The 21117-nt window shown below is 34.6% G+C and overlaps 1 protein-coding gene across 1 annotated transcript in view; it reads left to right on the top strand.

The window, feature by feature from the left end:
• The first annotated feature begins 3598 nt into the window (after nt 1-3598).
• Nucleotides 3599-21117, top strand: part of LOC149563011 (Peptidase M20/M25/M40 family protein) — an 88265-nt gene continuing 70746 nt past the window's right edge. Inside the window, exons 1-2 of the mRNA XM_089826453.1 lie at nt 3599-3997; nt 18417-18661. Coding sequence (XP_089682579.1) covers nt 3689-3997; nt 18417-18661 — 554 coding nt within the window. The 5' untranslated portion in view covers nt 3599-3688. The remainder of the gene's footprint in view (nt 3998-18416; nt 18662-21117) is intronic.

Genomic DNA, 21117 nt, shown 5'->3' with positions numbered 1-21117 from the left:
TTTTTATGAAGAAAAATCAACAATATGTGGGAGAGAGTTTGTGAGTATAATTCTTAAGGATTTATACGTTTCCTTCATTTTTGGAGGGAGATTTATAAATGAGAATTTAAAGGGTTAAGAAAGGGATTTATTACCATTTGATTTTTTTTTCCATGGATATTTTTAAAAGTGGAGAGGGTTTGAATGATGCATCTCAAGGGGATTTATTTTACTCTATTTGTCTCCTTGCCCTGACTTTCATTGAATCTATGTAGGACTTGAGGTATGAATGAACTCATTGATTCCATTATTTATTTGATAAGTTATATCTATTTACATGTTCTCATGATGTATTATATTTGTATATTTTATTCCTATAGTTATTTAAAGGTTTTGAGTTCCTTTTTACAAAAAATAGATATGTGTTTTCCTATGGTATTTAGCAACTAGTTTTTGGAGATATATTACTTTCTGTTAGAGGGTTGTTGGTAACTAGAGGAAAGGAATATTGTGTTACAATATCTTCCATGTGTTCTTATCTATGCCTTATTTCACATACTACATATTTTTATTATAAGTTTTGGAATTATATGTATTTGATTTAGGAAATTTTTAATCAATTGACCTCATACTTGGATTTTCAAGCTCTCAGTTATTGCTTAAAACACCAGAGGCATGTCCAATTGTTATGTGATGTAGGAACTTGATGATTGTAAAGACATATTCTTATAGTATTTGTGCCTTATGTATTGTGATACTTATACGATGAGTTAGGGTCTTGTTTAAACTAGGGGTATGGGACCCTAGGAATGTTGTTCCCTAAACTCTTTTGTGATGTTGGCTTTGGATTTGTAAGTAGGGTAGATGCCCTAGGTGAGTGAATCTCATAGGTGCTAGGGCCCACAAGTGGTCGCCAGAGGATCCTATGTGTTAGAGACCAAGGCCTTGTGTAGGCTGACTCTACATGTGAGTTTTTGTAAACAAGTGGAAACATTAATAAAATTAATAGGTTATAGGGGTTTGAGAATTCACATTATTCAAGACCAAGAAATATGTAGTGTTGGAGTACTCAGAGAGGGGACATCCTATGTAGGCCATCGATCCTTGATGCATTTGAATGATCCCAACACTACTGGTCCCTACATATCTTGTTGGAGTACTTAGGGATGAGACATTATGTGCGACAGAATGGTCTTCAGCTCATGTGAATGCTCCCAACTAAGAGGAATGTATGATGACACTCACCTAGATTTAGTTGAACCCCTAACTCTATGTTTGCCTCTGGTTGTCCATTTGCCTTGTGATTTCATTTTGGGCATTATGCTTTGTGCGTCTTTATGTTACCTTGTACTTTTATTTTTGGGGTATAAGCCTTAGATTACCTAAGAACCTATGTGGATCATGGTCTTATCTCCTAGCTTGGGGGAGTGGACATTTATGGCTCCACGTGGTTGGGTGGTAAATATTTTTGAGGTATTGTTCAAGTTTTCATGGATGAATTATATGGATCCTTGTTGAGCAACTATTAAATATTAATTCTTGAAGTCTATGGCTTGCATCTCTTTGGAAGAAATCTTTATAATATTGTAATGTAAACTCTTGAAAAAAATAAAAGATCATATATATGTGTGTCATGAATTGAAAAGCTATGTAAAAGGGTAAAGGGTATCTCTATGAGAAATAAAGGGAAACATGAACATATTGTATTATTTCAAAAGATAAATGAAGTTATGATGATTCCATGACATTGTATATTTCCTTGTATCTAGATGAATGTATGATGAACCACATACTCTTCATAACATTATCAAATGAACAACCTAAGTAATTAGTGAATAAAAGATGATTAGGTTTACATGTATGGTTGATGGTTTAGATCTATTTCATATGTCTTTATTGAATGTCAAATAGATGTATTTGAGCATATGGATTAAGACATTAGATCCTAATTTGTAAATGGTCATTAGGATGTATAATTTATCAAATCATAAGTAGATGTAAAACTAATAGATGGATTAACTTAAGTAGTAAGGATAAATTTTGGTAAGGAAATTAAGTAAGCAATGAATGAAGAATACATGTTGAGTTGATTGGATAATAAAAGTCAACTCTTAAGGTTGGACACTAATAGTGTTAAAGGTGATATTAGGGAACTCCTGTTAGGACTTTACATCTATGATTAATGAGCTTAATAGGAAAAAGATGTTTAAAAAAAATTACTCACCAAACTTAGTAACATTTAGACTTATCCTTTTGGGTTCCCTAATAGGGCATTACACCTCCAGTCTTAACCACAATTCAAGGAAACTAGTATATAAAATGATAGTTTTGATTAACACCTCAATGGGTGACGAGGTCAACACCATTATCAACTCTTTTGTAATGATTATTGAATATCTTCATGAAATTGAATCCATCTGACAAATCTCAAAGCTTTCAATTTGGATAAAATCATAAATGGAAGTCATTAATAAACTAGTAAAATCTCCTTCTACATTTGGCTTATTTACATTAAGAGAGCTATCTTAAAGCTTTACCCATTAAAACTGCTCCTTGCTCTACTGCACTATATTGCACCATCCCAAAAGTTTGAATCGCCATGAACGAAAGAACCTCTTCATCTTGAATACTTATTGCACTCACTGTCCTTAAGTTACCCCTTGAGACACACCACAATTAAACTTTTTGAATGACATTTTAAAAGTTTCTTGCTAATTCTTGACTTCTTAGCCTTTTAATAAGGAAACATTTATACAGTATTATTATAATATAATATAAAAAAACTTTAAAAATATTTTTTAATTCTCTCAAAAATTCCAAATGACTGAAACACATAATCACACTATGAAAATTTGAAATTGACACTCAAGATCAACATCCTAATTGACTACTTTTGTTTATCACGTTTTTTACTTTTTTAAATTATAAAAAAACATTAAAACACACATTTTGATTCTATCATTTTGCTAAACATACACAAACTTAGTACTTTCTCAAATTCATGTCACATTTGACCATAGACTTTAATAGAAGACAACTATAAACTTTGATGAAAGACAACTTTAAAAATACTTCTTAGAACATAACTTCTAAAACTTCTAAATTGATTGTTATCACACACATTGGAAGTAATAACACGCAATTGTTTTCTAATTTAATCATAAAGCTGACATCATAACATTTTATTCTAACATCACATCTCAGAGTGCAAATCTCGCCCATAACTTGCTGGGCTCAATACCCACCTCAATGTTTCTTCCCTTGAAGAGCAACGAAAGTCGAAAAAAAACAGAAAAACTCACTAGTTTTTCAAGAAGCTCGAAGACATTTACAAGCAAACCAAAAAATTATTCGAATAAAGAATTTCGAATGAAAAGAAAAGCAATCTTTTCTCATTAAAAATATTAGCGTGAGAGGTCGAAGAATTTCGAATCGATCCAAAGACTCGACTGTTTGCATACAATTGCACGAATAAAGAATTTCGAATGAAAAGATAAGCAAGCTTTTGTCATTTAAAAATATTAGCGTGAGAGATCGAAGAATTTCAAATAGATCCAAAGGCTCGACTGTTTGCATACGATTGCCTTCTTTAAATAGATATTCCCATACAGTCGTGCACGTCTAGGGAAAATTTCGCGCTATACATTTGTTACCAGAATCGATCACAAAAAAAATGAATAGGATTTGAAGTTGTTCTTCATCATCAACTATGGAAGAAGCTATTGGAGAATTGGACAGCAAATCTTTCGTTTCCCTGCTGTCAAAATTGATCGGAGAGAGCAAATATGTGCAGAATAATCCGCCTGACTTGATTCCAGAGGAAGATAGAGTTTGCAAGCACGTATTGGAGGCTCTTAATCCTTATACGATTGAAAATGGCGGTCCTTTGATAGTTAAACACATAAGTTATGTGCAGGGGCGGGGGAATATAATTGTGGAGTATCCAGGTACTGAGAGCAAAGTCGTTTCATTCGTTGGCTCTCACATGGACGTCGTGCCTGCTAACACCGAGGAATGGGTTAGTGAAATTTGATTCTAATTCTTTCTTCGGGCTTCTAGGGTTTGAGTCTTATATAATTGTGGATGAATGCTTTTACGGTGAAGGTTTAAAATGTTTCTCATATATTTCAGCTGGCTAATGTGTAAAACACGCAATGGAGGTTTTCACAGAGTCATTGATGCCAGCCCTGTGTCCAGTTTAGCCTTCAAGTGAAAAATATAAACTCTGTTCTGATCAATCTCACGAAGAAAAGAAACAGAAATTATGACTAGGAATCAGGAATACAGACTCAGTACCATTCTGTCAATATAAGAAATGCACAGTCGGATTATTTGTATTCTATTTATACTCAGACAATTACTAATATACACAGAGATAAGATTTTCATATTTTTTCCATCTATTCTGTCCTCTCCTTTATGCCTTAGCTTTTTGCTCTATTTCCATCCTAACCTTCTCACTAGAAATTCCACAGAAAACTTATCCTCTAATTACATATCGTCCAGCATTCTCAACGGTCAACTCTACCATTTAAAAATAGAAGGCATGACGGCTGTGTGATAGCAAAAGATCTATTTAACCAGTTAAACTAAAAATCGTAATAACAGTTCTGAAAAAACCTAATCAGCCCAACTGACAGGTGACGGTTAAGGAAGATGCTCCTCATCATCCTTCCCTCCACACATAAAATCTGAACTTCCTAGTTTTGGAGTTGTTCGACTGTGTTTCAGCAAGTCAGCTTCTGTGATCTACATGTTATATGTCTCCGGCAGTGCTTCCCATTTAACAAAATACAGTTTATAAGAATTGGACCATGAAGCAATTAGTTTAGTACCCAACACTCCTTCCACATGCTTGTTATTCTTCTTTGGTAAGTGCTTGATCCAACGATCACCTTCCTTTCCATTATGTTCATCTTCCATCTGATCATCATTCACTCTAGCTGAAAATGAGGAAAAGTCGGAAACATTGAAGTCTAAGTCTTAAGATAAACCAATTTGGTAAGCATTCTCATTTGTCTTCTTCATAATTTTGCATGGCCCAATTTTCTTGGTTTTTAAATTGTTATAGGTCCCTTGTAGCTACCTTTTCCTGCTTAAATTTACCATGAACATGTCTCATTCTTGAATGATTTTCCTTCTTCGATGCAAATCTGCCCTCTTTTTATGCTGCTTGTCCATGCACTGCAATTTGAGTCTAACTTTTTTGATGTACTTAGTGGATATTTTCCACCAATTAGTAGCTTCCTGACTGTTATTTGGGTTTACTGGAAGATCAACTAAGTCTACAATAGGATTTGTACCGTAGGCAATTTAAAATGCTGTAGATCTATTTACACTGGAATTATATTTAAATTCAGCTTGGGGTAGCACCAATCCCATTGTCTAGCACTGTCACTAACTACATTTCTCAATAGATTGCCTAGACATTGATTCACCACCTTAGTTTGGCCATTGGTTTGGGAGTGGTACATTGAATGAATTGTAACTTTTTGTTGAGATTTTTTGACAACTCTCCTTAATGACTTAAAACTTTTAAAAACTTTTATGTTTCTGTCACTGGTTTTGATTTTAGGGTGCCATACAACTTCACAGTTTCCCTAAAAATATGTGCCACTTGCCTTGCATCATTTATCTTCTTACAAAGAATAAAATGGGCCATTTAGCAAATTGATCCACCACAACAAGAACTGGATCATGACCTCTTTGAATTCGTCGTGGTTCCCGTAGCATAGGTACGGGGATATATAGAAATGCGTCTTCTGGTGATTTCCCTTTGCTAGTTGGCACACTTCAGCAAGAGACTTGTTCACCTCTCCCCTCATCTTAGGCCAAAATTATTTCTGATTCACTAATCCAAAGTGTCCTCTCTAAGTGTCCTTAGGCCAAAATTATTTCTGATTCACTAAGCCAAAATTATTCAAGGTCTTATCTCTTCCAAAGTGTCCTCTCAATCCACCCGAGTGCACAACACCATCATCCAAATCAGCATGACCACCATGACTTGGTCTGCCTTGAATTGTATCATTTGGATGCTAATATAGGTTTCCTGAATAAAACCTTTTGGTACTGGTACTTGCCTAGGAGATTCCACAAGTTTGAAATTAGTAGAATCCCCCCCTTTTAGGTGTAGCTAGTGTAAGTTGAACAACCAAATCTCTAACCTTCAGAGGCTGATCTTTGAGACTGTTGATGGTAGAAGAGAGCTGTAAAAGCCCACCTCATTCAATTATTACATCCCTCTTGAATGTAAGGCAGTCAATGTCACTGTCCACATCAATCAGCCTATAGGCTTTGTGATTTTCATAGTATCTTGCAAGGATTAACTTCTGACTTTTGGATTCAAGTTTAGCTCTTTTAGCATCTGGATGTGAAACATATGTAGTAGTACGGAAAACCTTTAAGTGGCTGATTTGTGGTTTCATCCTAGCCCATGCTTCCTTTGGGGTCTTCTTCCTGATTGCTTCTGTTGGAGACTTCTTAAGAAGGTACATTGCCTCGACCCAAACTTCTTTGGAACATTCTTGTTTGTAACATATGCTGGGCCATTTCCACAACACCACAATTCCTCCTCTCAACTATGCCAGTCTATTGAGGTGTGTAAGGTTTTGTAACTTGATGTTTAATACCATGTTTATAGAAAAAGGCAGTGAATTCGTTGGAACATAAGTCAGCCCCATTATTATACTAAAGAGTGATGATTGCACATCCTGACTCTTTTTCTACTAAGGATTGGAACTTTTGAAGTTCTTTAAACACTTCTGCTTTTTTCCTTGAGGAAAAATGCCAACATTTTCCTACGAAAATCATCAAGAAGCAAAAGAAAATATATGGCACCAATTACCAATGCAATATTCATTTGTCCACAAACCTTTGCATGAACCAGCTGAAGGATCTTTTAATGCGAGTTTTATTCCACTGCAACATGTAGAATCAAATACTTAGTATTCTGAGATGAAATACCAAATCTCAACTCTCTCTTGAATAAAGATATTTCTTATGCTAAGCCTGCACTGAAAGATCATGAAGTCATTTCAAGGTTCCTTCCCAAATGTGGATATTTACTCAGTGATAATGATGTGATATGCCGGTATCACGAGGGGACTTGTGCTATTCACTTAGATTTGTCAAATTAGCTTCGATTGATATGACCTCACAATTTGCAATGGAAATAGACTTACGATTTCAAATTTACAAAATGCAACTTAAACTTGAACTTGCGAATTCAAACTACTTCTACTTCTGTTTAAGGATGCAAAAAGAGTGAATACCCTTGGACTCTACTGGATTTAGTCTTATCATCGACTCCACTTGCCTAGCGCAAGTGGAAGTGTGTTCAAATGATGAATTCCTTGGAGTCTTATATAATGTCCCCTACTAAGAGGCTGTCAATTTTCAATGATTATCATACAGTATGCATCTAAATTGAATTTATCTTATGAAACGATAAATTTAATAGTTAACACATTTAAGCCTAATTACTTCTTCTCTCTTAAACATGTCAACCTTAAGGAGGATGGGGATTTGCATGTCATAGGGTGCTTGACACCAATCTACTAGTAGGCTTCCTCAAGGCATTGTGACTGCATGTTCGTACACATCTCGGGGTTTTCCCTCAAGGCGTTGGAAATACATATCCTTACCCATCTTGGAACATACCTATCCTGTGAGGATTTACTCTGCCTTTCCTAGATTGACAGAGACCCATCCTCTCAAGGGGCTATAGAAAGTTATTAAGGAATAGACTATATATGTTAATGTTTCGTATATTATTCCATATATATATGTATATATATACAGATTTCATTATGATTAATATACGAAAACAAATTTATATAAACAAAATACTGCACAACAGAGCAGTATATTAGTCCCTCAGTATTCATATATATAATATATAAATCTATAACCATAGAAACGTCACAATATTTTCAATACTTACAGATTCTTCCAATATGATGCTTATGAATAATTTTCTATATATATATATATATATATATATATATATATGTATGTATGTATGTATGTATTCACGGTTTACTTCAGAGTTCCGTCTTGTGACCAAACCCAAATATACATGGAAGAGAGTTTTGTCACACACAGCAATGCCTGTGACAAAGTCTTGCATTTAACTCTGATTAAAGTTTTAGTCCCCTTAGGTGATCGTTGCTTCACTGTTATTATCTTTGTTCAGCACTGACTGTTCTCTTGCCACATTGGACTTCTTACCCTGTATATTACTGTTGTCGATCCTTCATACTTTTCCCCTGGTGATCCCTGTCAGTTTCCATTTTATACTTCTCTGACGGAATAGTTATATTTGGGAAGATGCATCTGCTTGTTTGCAACACTATATTTTCTTCATAATAATGGTAGATATTATCAGACCTCCTGACAATTACCAATGACTGATCATTGCTTAGTAGATCTTCTCTTAAGCCAGAATTAATAGTTGATGAGCATTGTTTTATGGTCCATATGAATTATATTTACATTAATATTATAGATTATTACTTTAAGGATTTATATTGATTGATTTTAATTTATTATAGATTAATATTATATCATTGATTAGTTTGTAGATAACTGTATTATATTGTAGATTGACTGTTATTATTGTATTATAGATATAATTTTAGTATTGTATTGATTATAGATTATTGATTAATTATAATGTAATTTTTTTACTAACAAACATGATAGTTCATATCAGGAATTAGAAGAACTTAATTATAAAGGTGATCCATATGTGCATTCAAATGCTAATCACGACTGATGACAGATTGCCCCTCCCTAAATTGCTTGTCCTCATTGTAATTCCCCTTATTATGATCTTATCTAAGCTATGTCATAATGATGTCTATTGAATCAGAATTGTCATTTGTATGATAACAAGAGTTGTTACTTTAAATGGCTCTAGATCAATCAAAATATATATCTGAAAATATGTATGAATATATATGAAGACACCAAGCATATACATTAATCCATGAAAACACATAGCATACATAAAGAATAATACAGATAGCTGTTCTTATTGATCAAAATACGTTCATTGACTCATCATGTTACAATTTAACTGTGGAGATTTCTGGAGCTCAAGGATATGAAAGCATCATGGTTCCTCCATAAAGCTCCATCTATCTATTGTCACTTTTCCTTTTTGATTGACTGCACTTAAGATCTGCTTCATCCTACCTTGTTTTCTTGCTTGGATTTCCTTCTGTTTCTCTGTTGAGTGTTGCTTCTTTTTTGTGGACTTTCTCCTTCCTTCCACATTTATGCTCTGGTTCCCATTTCTCTTTACATTTAAAGCACTACTTTAATCCCTCGATTTCTCTTCTATGGAAAATGTACCCTTGTCCCCAAGATTCTTGGCATTTGAAGCATAAATTATTTTTCTGAAGGTCATCTTTAATCATCAAAACCTTGTCATACCTGTCTTCCTTATGGAATTCCTTAAGTGCCTTACCTATCTTCCTTATGGAATTCCTTAAGTGCCTTAAAGATGCCATCCTTCCAAAAAGGAATCTCCTCTTTTTAATCATCATCAAGGGTGGATTGAGGAAATTGGGTGTACAATCATTTGGGAATGAAGGATTATGTGGATCTCCATAGATCTTCCAAGGCTTGATTTAAACTGTGCACGGGACCTTGATTCTCGAGAATTGATTGTGGGTCTCTCTGAAAATGCTTGGTTTGACATTTGTACTAATCAATCCTATTATATGATCGCTTTTATTACCCAAATTCAAATTGATCTCTTCCATTGTGTTTTTGGCCCAAGGACGAGTCCATAAAGATGAGGCAAAAGATGGAGCCACCTACAATGTGTAAGGATGCCTTTTTGCTAAGATTCATAATTGTCCTTAGAATGATTACACACGATGGGTTGTGTGACCCATAAGTACAATAACAATACACTCCTCAAATGAATAAATCAAAGATCAAGACATGATATATGGCTTAAATTGTATGATTTGATTTAAAAAAACACCTTCCCAAGTGACAGCATGTCCAAGAAATCTTCCATAATAGTATAATACAACTGTGGCAAAAATTGCATAAAGTGTTCAGAGGTTGAACCTAGAAAAAGTGCATCAACAACTTGATAGAGCTCCTGAATATTTTTCCAACAATGCAAGAATCATGAAAATGAAAAATTGTGACAAAAAACCTAATGAGTTTCTGAGCCAAAAACAAAGATCTGATTTTTGAGCAGCAATAAATTTCTTCACCAAGAAGATCTGATAATGATCTGATAATGAAATCTTTAACACTGAAAAGTACACAAACAGTGTTCCAACCATATCTTGATTGCCAAAATCTGACTTCTGTATCAAAAGTTACAATGTTTTTTGGAAAAAGGCTGAATTTTGATTGTAGCGACAACTCTCCTAGCAAAATATAAATTGCCAAAAATAAGATCCGTTAATAATGGACTGATTTTATATGAAAACAAATTTTATTCTGACTTCAATGGCAGCCCCATTTGGGCTAAAGTTGCTCCATAAAAAGTTGTTCACCAGATCTGATCTTGAAACCAGTGTAACACCAGTATTGGTATGTCGAGACGCTGGGATGCCGGTGTTGATTAACAAGGATCACTTCTGCAAATGCAATGACACTGCCATCATATATTGGTGTGTTCCAAATGCAGATTTGAATGACTTATAAATATGAGAGCAGGAGACATGTCTCTATGATTAATCAACATTAGATAATAATATATATAACCTTACACACATACATACATACATATAAAAGTAGACTCTAAATGATGATTTACCAATAACGAAGTATCTCATGATTGAATCAATCCGACTGAACCTACAACCTTAACACTCCCTCTTAGCTAGGGAGGATTGTTATAAAACATATAAGCTCTCAAGCATATGGAGAGATATAACCTCAATATGATATTCCTAGAATGGAGTATCAACATATATATCCATTAATTTAGATGTTTTCTTTCAATATATTCTGAAGTATAATTCAATTAGAAATATCAATCATATGATATTCATCATATTTATATTCTTTTGGAATGTGCATTGGCATCAAATCCTTGATACCTACCAAAAGAATATGTTATATGTTAGAAAGATACATGTTATCTAATCTCCAACACTCCAGGACAACAACTGAATGTAGTCTATCATAATAACAGCCATGATCTTAAGGACAACAACCAAATGTAGTCCATCATGACAAGTATCATGACCTCCGACACAGTCCAAGACATCAACTTAATGTAGTTTGTCAGGATATGTTCGTTATCATGATCACTGACACATTTTGGGACAACAATGTAGTCTATCATGATAATAGAACAAGAACAAGAACAACAAATATAGTATCATTATCATCATAAATCGATGCTTGATACATGAGAGGAACTATCACAACATATATATTAATATATATAGCTCGATCAGGGCATGATCATAAAGTATCAAATAGGATTAGATATTAGTATGTGAAGTAAATCAAACATACACATATGCATTTATATTTATTTACATATGCATGTATATACATTTACGTACATATATGTATGTTCCATATATTGATACAGATCCAACCGAAGCTATTACTTTACCACTCCCTCTTAGCGAGGGAGGATATGATCAATTTCTTAATCTCAATAATCTCATATTCGAGTTTGCATCAAAATGCTTATACACAATTATATCCCTTTAAGAACATATACTATTTGATTTCCAACACATTTTGTGACACAAACATAGTCGATTAGATAGTCAGTCTTGATCTCATGATTTTTGGCTCAATTTAGGATTGTCATGATTGACTTATTGTCATGACTTCCGACACAGTCTAGGACAAGAAATTAATGTAGTCTATCATGACAATGGATCAAGAATACATCACAACCACAAGTATCATGATTTCTGGCTCATTTTGGGACCAATTTAATGTAGTCGATCATGATACATTTTGTTAACATGATTACTGACACATTCTAGAGAAACAAATTAATGAAGTTTATCATGATAACATGGTCAGGCTATTGCTAAGATGGTCACCTTACAATAGCGACCTCACACATATGTCAAATGAAAGATCGTCATCTTTCATGACATGAATCACAACAGCATCATGTAGTAACTCACATGATATCCACCATGAACCAAGTCAGAGGGTGGACCCACCATAGCTGCTCCTATAGGGTGCATCAAGGGTTTCCACCTCAAACTTCTCTCTCACAAAAGAATTACAAAAAATTTTCACTTTGAACTTCTCTTTATAGAGATGAGATCATTAACAATGGATCGCACCTCAAAATTCTCCCTTTGAACAACGATCCTGGGAAGTCAGGTCCTCTAGTTACTCCATTAGAATCTCCCTTCACCCAAGGATGCCTGTCAAATTCCCTCTGAATCTGATATCAATCTTCTGACTTTTTGGTTACAAATCGTTACTTTTTCATGATGTATATAGGGGTAGGCCCATCAAAGTCATGCAGTGACACATGTATTTTTAGACTCCCTCTGAATATCAATCTTCTGAGCTCCTACATTGCCTTTGAGAAGTTTCAGACTCCCTCTTAACGGAAGAATACTCATAATCTCAATTATCAAGGATATTCACTTCAAGAGCCTCACTTTACCTAGCTTGATCATTAGATGACTAATGAATCCTGGATCACAACTTCTTTAGAGCTGCTGCCATAAGATTGAGTCTACACAATATTTGGTAAAGTACCAACCTTCTTTTCTTGCAAGAACATCCTCAGACAAAAGGAAAATTTCAAGGCAAATAACTCTTATAGTATGTATAGAATTACAAATAGGAAAGAGGCTGCTATGAGTAGATAAATGTAATAGATAAGAATACTTATCTGCACATAAGGGTCCATAGATATTTGAGAATGGAACATCTCCTTTCTAAAGATGGTTCAAGTGAGAATAGAACATTTGTTATTATTATTCCCCCATGATGTGAAATTCTCACTCACTCTATTTTTAGGTACACAGATTGGAATTGTAGAGACCCTTGATCTCAATTTCTTTTTTTTTTCAAAGGTTTCAAGTGCTCTTGACCAAATTGATTTGTGTGTACCGTACCACAACCACAAATTAATATAAATGTGTGCTTCTTAATATATGATCCATCTGTTTTAGATTGAATTCCTTGTTCAATGAGGGTCATGGCTCCAATACAATATCTCTCCATGTCGAAGCATAGTCTTCAATGGGTTACCTGCATCCATAGACCCTCCTGTAGCACCTTCTCTATATAATTGTATGAATCTCTTCAAATAAACAGAATGACCTGTCTGATTTGATCAGCTATTTCATCATTATCTGATAATGTTCTGTGGCTAAATATAGTCCACCACCGAATGAAGATGACACTGCTAGATGCCAAATCAACAATGAGCCATGCAGATAGAATTTCTATGACCTCCCAATAATTCATTTTATTTGGACCAATGTGATGTGTCTCTGTGACGTTGGCTCCTCCATGCTGATTGTTCTCAGATTGTGTGATTCAATTGAATTATTTGTTACTTCCTGTGACTTATCTGATTCTCCATGAAGACTAAGTATCTAGAAGCATATTCTTCCATGCTTGTTCCTAGATTCTATGTGATATCCATTTCTAATTTTAGTGTGATGGCAGAGTATTTATGTTCTTTGCAAATATACTTGCAAGGCATTTTTCTTAAATAGAAATCCTTCTAGTCAAATCCCTTGGACAACCATATAATATACTCTCCGTGATATTAATATTTCAGATCAACGTCAAACAGTACATGTAATTGCTACCGTTTCCAAGTGTTACCGGAAAACACTATGTATAAATTGTCGGTGAATGAGAGATCATTTTAAATATTTTTCTCCCTGACTCTTACAATTTATTCCATCCTCTGCTCATTCCTTCCCACAAGAATATTTATACGCTGATTCAAATCCATAAAGCTTTGTGTTTTAAGTTGAAGTGTCCTAAAGAAAATGCCATAGAGCACCTTTTTGTCCACAAATCTCCACTTATATGCATTGGTGCATCGACAGTGTAGCAATTTACAGTTTGATAATCATGTTGTATGCAGAGAACGTTAACATAATGAAATCAGGATACTCCTCTCTATTCTTCAATATAAATTTCTCCATTCGAGATCTTAGACTTTATCTAAATGACACACCCGAAACCCTTGAAGACAACCCTTTCTCCAACTGAAAATCATATATACCTTGATACCTTCGCATGGGATCGATCTCAAGATCATTTATTTTGAATTGATTACATTTCCTGTTCTTCCTCATTGTTATACTTGCCTTCATTGTCAGCTATCACATTTTGCACATCTTGGTACTGTATATATCCAGACATTCACGTGCTTAAACATCTCCTGGATTGAGGCGGATTTTCCTATCAGTGTGGATGCCATTTTAAGGCCGGTAGGAGGAATGTCATAGGAAGAAGACTCCACATTATTTGGGATTCATTCCACAAAGTAGGAAGAGTTCTTGGTTTTGATATGATAGAAATAAAAATATTATATGCAAACATGCCCATTTAATTCTCTATAATCACGATAACAAATAACAAAAGATATGAAGCTTCTTATTGTAATGTGCAGATTGTTACTGTACTCATCCGGTTAATAGAATGATGAATCTCAATATCATATTATGCCTGTCAGTGAATAGCTCAATCTGTGCTCCTCCAGCGGAATGATGTCTTCTTGTAATGACTTTTCTGACTGATTAATTTGCTATTTATTTATTTTCCAGAATATCAACCTTTCTGAGTTGTCAAACACAATCTGTGCACATAATTCTTCTTGTTGGTAAGGAAGAAAGATTTGAAATGGGTTCACTGCCTGAACCACAGAGGCACCACTGTAAAATTTAATGGGACCGTCATTATCCTCCACAAGCTAAGGCTCTGCCTTCTCCAACATATCTATCTAAAAAACCCTTCTCAATGTCTGATTATTTCCCAGGCTTTTCTCTGTTTATTGATCTCTAAATTCTCAAATATGAACATATGCAATCTGTCCTCAAATTGTAGGCAGGTATAAGTGCCCCCATGGAAGAAGCAACTGAGGCAAGCCCTAGATTTCAAAGAATCTCTCCTCCATCCGATCATGTATACAAAATGCTATAAGCAATTGTCTCTTCTAATTGTGACTAAGGAATAAAACTCTGCCATTGCTTCCAATGATTGCAGAAGATACTGGTTTGGTCCTTCCTTTATAATGTAAGCCAAGGTCTTTGTGCTATTGCAGAATAATTATATTTGACTCTCTTCCTTTCCCAATATGAGATATTGCTGTAGCAGTCTGTAGTTTGTGCTAATGCAGATATTCCATACTACTGTGCTTCTTATCCGCTGCCCTTGTAGTTCGTATTGGTTCTTCTCCTGCCATGTATACACACACACACACACACACATGTATGTATATATGTAAAAACTAAAAACACAGCTTGCTCTCCTTTCTATTTCATTCTATTCATTTGCAGCCTGCTCTGATACCATCTTGAGTAACAAGGATCGCTTTTGCAAATGTAGTGGCACTGCCATCATATATTGGTGTGTTCCAAATGCAGATTTGAATGACTTATAAATATGAGAGGAAGAGACATGTCTCATGCTCTATGATTAATCATCATTAGATAATAATATATTAACAATATATGTAACCTCATATATATATATATATATATATATATATATATATATATATATATATATATATATATATATATAGTGTCTAAATGATGATTTACCAACAACAAAGTATCTCATGATCGAATCAATCTGACTAAAGCTACAACCTTAACAGTCGGGATGAGTTGCCGGGAGGGGGCCCAATGGGCCTCATTTTTGGTATGATGGGGGGATGGCCACAAGGGGAGGACGGGGCAGGGAGGGGTGTTGTATGGTATAATTATAGAACGTGAAATGCTAGTTATGAAATGATGTTTCAGTATAATATACTAAATTAAAATACTTGAACATAGCAAAATTGCAACACAAACTAGAACCATTGAACATTCAACATAGTAACATAGTACATACCCAATAGTAACATTCAAAAGCCAGATTCAAATAGAAATTCAAGTACCCATCCCAGTGGCGGCATGCTTGCAGAATGTCGGAGGTGGGGGTACTTGGTGTGGGGACGTCTTGGCGACAGGTACTTAGAGGTTTGGGAGGGGATGCGAGTAACCATGTTTCACTGCTTCAAACTCTAGTTTGCAACTGTATCACACAATGGCCAAATTGATTTAAACAAAGGCCAGAGTTGACTTTCTTGGACACACCAAACTGAATGGCGAGCTTGGATTTGCATTAACATGCTCCAAAGTGAAACTCTAATAGAAAGCCACAAAAAAGATAAGAGTCACCAATGGACTCAATCCTCTAGGATCAGATGCAAAACCACAAGATGCCTTCTTCCACATGAGAGCTGCAAGAGAAAAATAATGCTTGATTATGGGAACCATGGATTAGATTTATATTGGAGACTACATTATAAAATGTATATATGACACCTTGTTTATATAGGCAATGTTGATAGGTAGGATTAAACAATAGTGTGGCTTGTGTCTTAATCCTATACAATGAGGCAACTGACAAGATAAACATTAAATGACCTAGGTCTCAACAAGTAGATGCCAAAATACGATAAAATCTATTTGACAACCAATGCTGCTTGAAATATTCCTAGGACCTACGTAAATATGTGAATAAGACCTACTAGTGAGCTACATAGATAAAGTACCTTGTTCACGCCAATTGTCGATGTGTATTTCAACAATTCCAAAAAAAACCATCAATAAATGGATTTTATTGGATTTCATGGAAATAACATTTATGCAATCTCTGTAATGGTAATTGTATATTTAAAAATGATAGCAAAGTTACAATATATATGCAATTACAGGACAGTGTTTTTAAAAGAAATAAATTTTAACCAAAAGTCATAAATAAAAACTAGCTAAACAAAATAAGATGACCATTAAAAAACATTACAGTACTTAATTTCCTCCCTTGATGGTCATTGTTCTAACTACCCTACAAAAGACAATCTGTAGGTCTTTTAGTCACAAATGCATAGAAGACAACTGCCTTTTGGTCATGAATGCGTAGAACGCTCTAAAAAATGAGCTTGCTTCTGAGACCCTCCCTGATTTTGTCGAACTTTTGGATGTGATCAAGATGACCACAAAGCTTCCAATCTGATGGTGGGAAAACAAAGCAATCCCTCCCTGTAGCCAGAGACACTGAATTTGAAATCTGAAACCGAAACCGTGATTTTGAGGAGAAGATTGTCCAACCCACCAATTCTTGAGGAATACAAACATGATTTTGCTCTAAAAAGAGGCAATTTTTTTAAAAGAAAAGTACGACGACACAAAATGGAATTCAAGAAACAAAATATTTTGTGGAGGAAATTGCCAAACCTTTGATGTGATGCTAAGATCACCCACAAAAAAAGGGCTAATTTTTTAGGAGAAAAATTAGAAAGCCATCAGTAAGTTTTTTGAGGAAATAACCATAAAACCTAACAATAATTTTGTAGGAAAAAATTATAAAACCTTGATATGATTTTTTAGGAGAAAATCAATCAAACTAGACTATTTTTTCAGGAAAAAAATTATAAAACTTATCAATAGTTTTTTGATGAAAAAATTATAAAACCCAGATACTGAAAACTCAGTCATGACTTTTTGTGGACAAAATCAGAAAACCCTCTTGCAGAGAAAGAACCATGCTTTTTTTGTGAAAAAATGGGGCAAAAAACAAAAATGCACAATTATAAAAATTTGATGCAACCCACCATGATCTTTTTTGGTGAAGAAACTTAATCTGCTCTAATATCATGTAATGATAATTTTATATTTATTAATGAAAATGGAGTTTTAGGCAATTACATTACGGTGTTTCTATAAAAAAACAAGTGGAAACAGAAGTCAGAAATAGAAACTATCTAACCAAACTAAGGTGACCATTAAAGATACATTACCGTATTTAATCTCCCCATGACTTTGATGTACATGCCAGTTTATCTCGGCCATTTCTAACAAAATTGCAAGTGAAGTTTGCCTTTTATTTGGAGTGATTAGAACATATATGTCTCTATCACAAGGTTCTTCTTGAGGTAAATCTAATGCCAGTTTTCATCTTTGTGAAGATTCTTTTTAAGCTTTTAAGTATTGTTGTGCATTATTAGTGTAGATCTTTATAGCTTGATACCAATGTCAGCATAAGTGGCCACATTGCTTCTGCAATACTAGAAACCCTAGTAAAACTAGAGATAGACAATCACAAATTTTGAAAACAACATTTTTGTGGCAATCACTTTGTGCTTGAAAATAAATTTATATTTTAATTTGCTTTTTTGTGCAATAATGTGCTTTAAATGGTCTACATTTGCTGAAGGCTTCTTGTTTATTGCAGGAATTTGATCCATTCCATTTGAGCATTGATGGTGATAAGTTGCAGGGTCGTGGCACAACTGACTGTTTGGGTCATGTTGCACTTATCACAGAGCTTATGCGACGATTAGGAGAAGTTAAGCCAAATTTGAAGTCTACTGTGGTGGCTGTTTTTATTGCAAATGAGGAAAATTCAACTGTGCTGGGCGTTGGTGTGGATGCACTTGTTAAACAAGGCTTGCTCGGAAAACTCAAGAATGGACCATTGTAAGTTAATATCTTTCTGATTGTTCTAGAACCTTGCAATTTGGAAGTGTTTCCTCTATGAGCTCATGTTGGCATGTTTGATTTTTGCACACAAAATGCATTGTCCTTGAAAAATTCTAATTAGAGATGTAATTTAAAGTGGTTTGTTTCAAAAAGCATTCCTTTGAGGAGACATGAATGTAGACTAGGACTGAGCTGTTTCTTGATGAGTTTGAGTTATTATGTCTTCTTGAGCTTCTAAGCAGCAATATTATTTCTTCTTGAGTTTCTAAGCAGCAATATTGTTTATGTCAAGTTTTTCTTATGTTTTGACTTTTCTCAATAGTAATCTCCTTTAGATAACTCTAATAGAAAGAACAATGTGGGTAACCTTTTAAGGTATTTGCTAGTGTTTCTTCAAGTTTCTAGGACAAAAAATGTTGGATGCAATTTCTGGTATGGCAAAAACCATCCTCAAATTTGGAGGTGATATTGATGCCTACCAAAATAACTCTTACAAACTTAAGGATGTGAAAATTTTAAAAAGAAAATGCATATGTATTGAAGTTGCATTGACAACTTTCCTCTGTTTTTAAAGCATTTCGTTACTTAAATTCTGTGATGTCAGACTCACATCGACAGGCTTTGCATCCAGTGCAGATGCTGTCAAATATAGATACATAAACGGATGTGGTCTGGATGCTGTTCGGATGTGCATCAAGATCATCCGAAGCGCATCCACAAGTGTGGATGTGCATCCAGACAACATGCAGACTGTCCAAAAAGCATATGGGCATATCCAGCCCAAATAATGTATTTTTCACTCAAAAACTAGGATGCTGACTCAGGTTGAGGTTCAAGTTCGGGTTCAAAGGACTGGTTTGCCGGTATGACAAGGTTTTGAAAAGGGGTTGGCTTTGCTTGATTTTATCAATACAAAAATATGTGCACACACACGCACATGCACACACACGCACACACACATACACGCACACACGCGCACACACACACAAGCCTACATCGTTCATGAGACTGACTGTGAGTCATACTTTGCGAATCCTTAAGACCTAATCAATCATCTAGACTGCTGATACCAATAGCAGCGGCAATGAGGTTAAAACAGGGGGTCTTCTATTGGAGAATAGGAGAGTTGAACAAAGACTACCAAATAATAGTGGGATAAAGATCAGTGACACCATATGTATCAAGGAGATTACTATCACAGTCAATAATTGTGGTCAACAATCATAAGAGGATCACTAATATTAAGAAGCTTATGTGATTAGCATACACCGAGTAATATGTAAGAACTCTATAACTATCAACAATACCAATAATATCCTCCGTGAGAGAACTATTGCAGGAAACATACCAGTCATTTAGATCTATGGTTGAGTCAAGAGCCGATTAATCATAATGAACAACAACTGGGAAGATAATGATGCTTATCCATGTAAGTAAACAATTAACTAATGTAATGATTAGTCACCGGTGAAGGTTAGAGAGATCATATGCAGACTGGTAAACAAATTGACTATGGGATAGAACGGCACTTCACAAGCATCAATTAGATAAGTTTTCATACTGATTAATGTTGCAGAAATTACTAATTGATGATTAGTTTCAACCATGGATAATCCAAGTTATTCATAATTGATTAAGGTGGAAGCAACTTATCAAGTATTTATCGCAAATTGATAAAACAAAGAATTATAAATGAGTGACAGCGACTTAGATAAATAGCAGCAGCTTGATATGTTAAGTATCAACAATCACATAAACCATAAGACATCGGTTATGAAAGGGGTTCCTAAAGAAGGGATGCCATCCTTTCACTTTGTATAAGGAGCAATTACAAAGGAGATTAAGGCATCAGAAAACATTTTTAGACATTCAATTCAATATAAAAATCTAGTTCATATTGCGCTCTTGAAACAATTACCTCCTCAGCCAAAATTGATGACATACAATTCAATTTTGCTGTAGAGGACAATGTATATGCTGTGCATTTATTAAGTCCAAACCAGGCTTATAGACATAACCGCTATAAATAATATTGGAAGCAATTGCCAACAGAAATATCATCATTGTTGCAAGATTTTTTTTGTTGATATTAGTTACACCATTCTTGATATTATTGAAGGCTATTAATTTTCTCGAGGGAGATAGAAATAATATCATTAGAGGGCAGTACTGCAGATCATAAGCACTAATGTTGGAAGATCATAGTTGAGATAACAAACTAATTACTTTAATTAATTTTCCCAATCACTCATCCCATACATTCAAAGATTACTTCAGGAATAAAAATCTGATAGCTATAAGCAGTTATAATCTTAGTCCATAATGCGTTTCCATTATTGAATAGAAGGCTTTAGATTGACTTGCATAAATACTATATTTCTTAGTGATCTATGTCTTGCCCACACGCTATTAGTTACATGATATTACTGTGTCAAATTACATAGTCTCCATAT

Source organism: Cupressus sempervirens, chromosome 4 (assembly GCF_028749045.1).
Source record: "Cupressus sempervirens isolate cs-2001-9-10 chromosome 4, ASM2874904v1, whole genome shotgun sequence".
NCBI lineage: Eukaryota > Viridiplantae > Streptophyta > Pinopsida > Cupressales > Cupressaceae > Cupressus > Cupressus sempervirens.
Note: the sequence above shows the minus strand (reverse complement) of the source record. Positions and strands in the feature narration are given on the sequence as shown.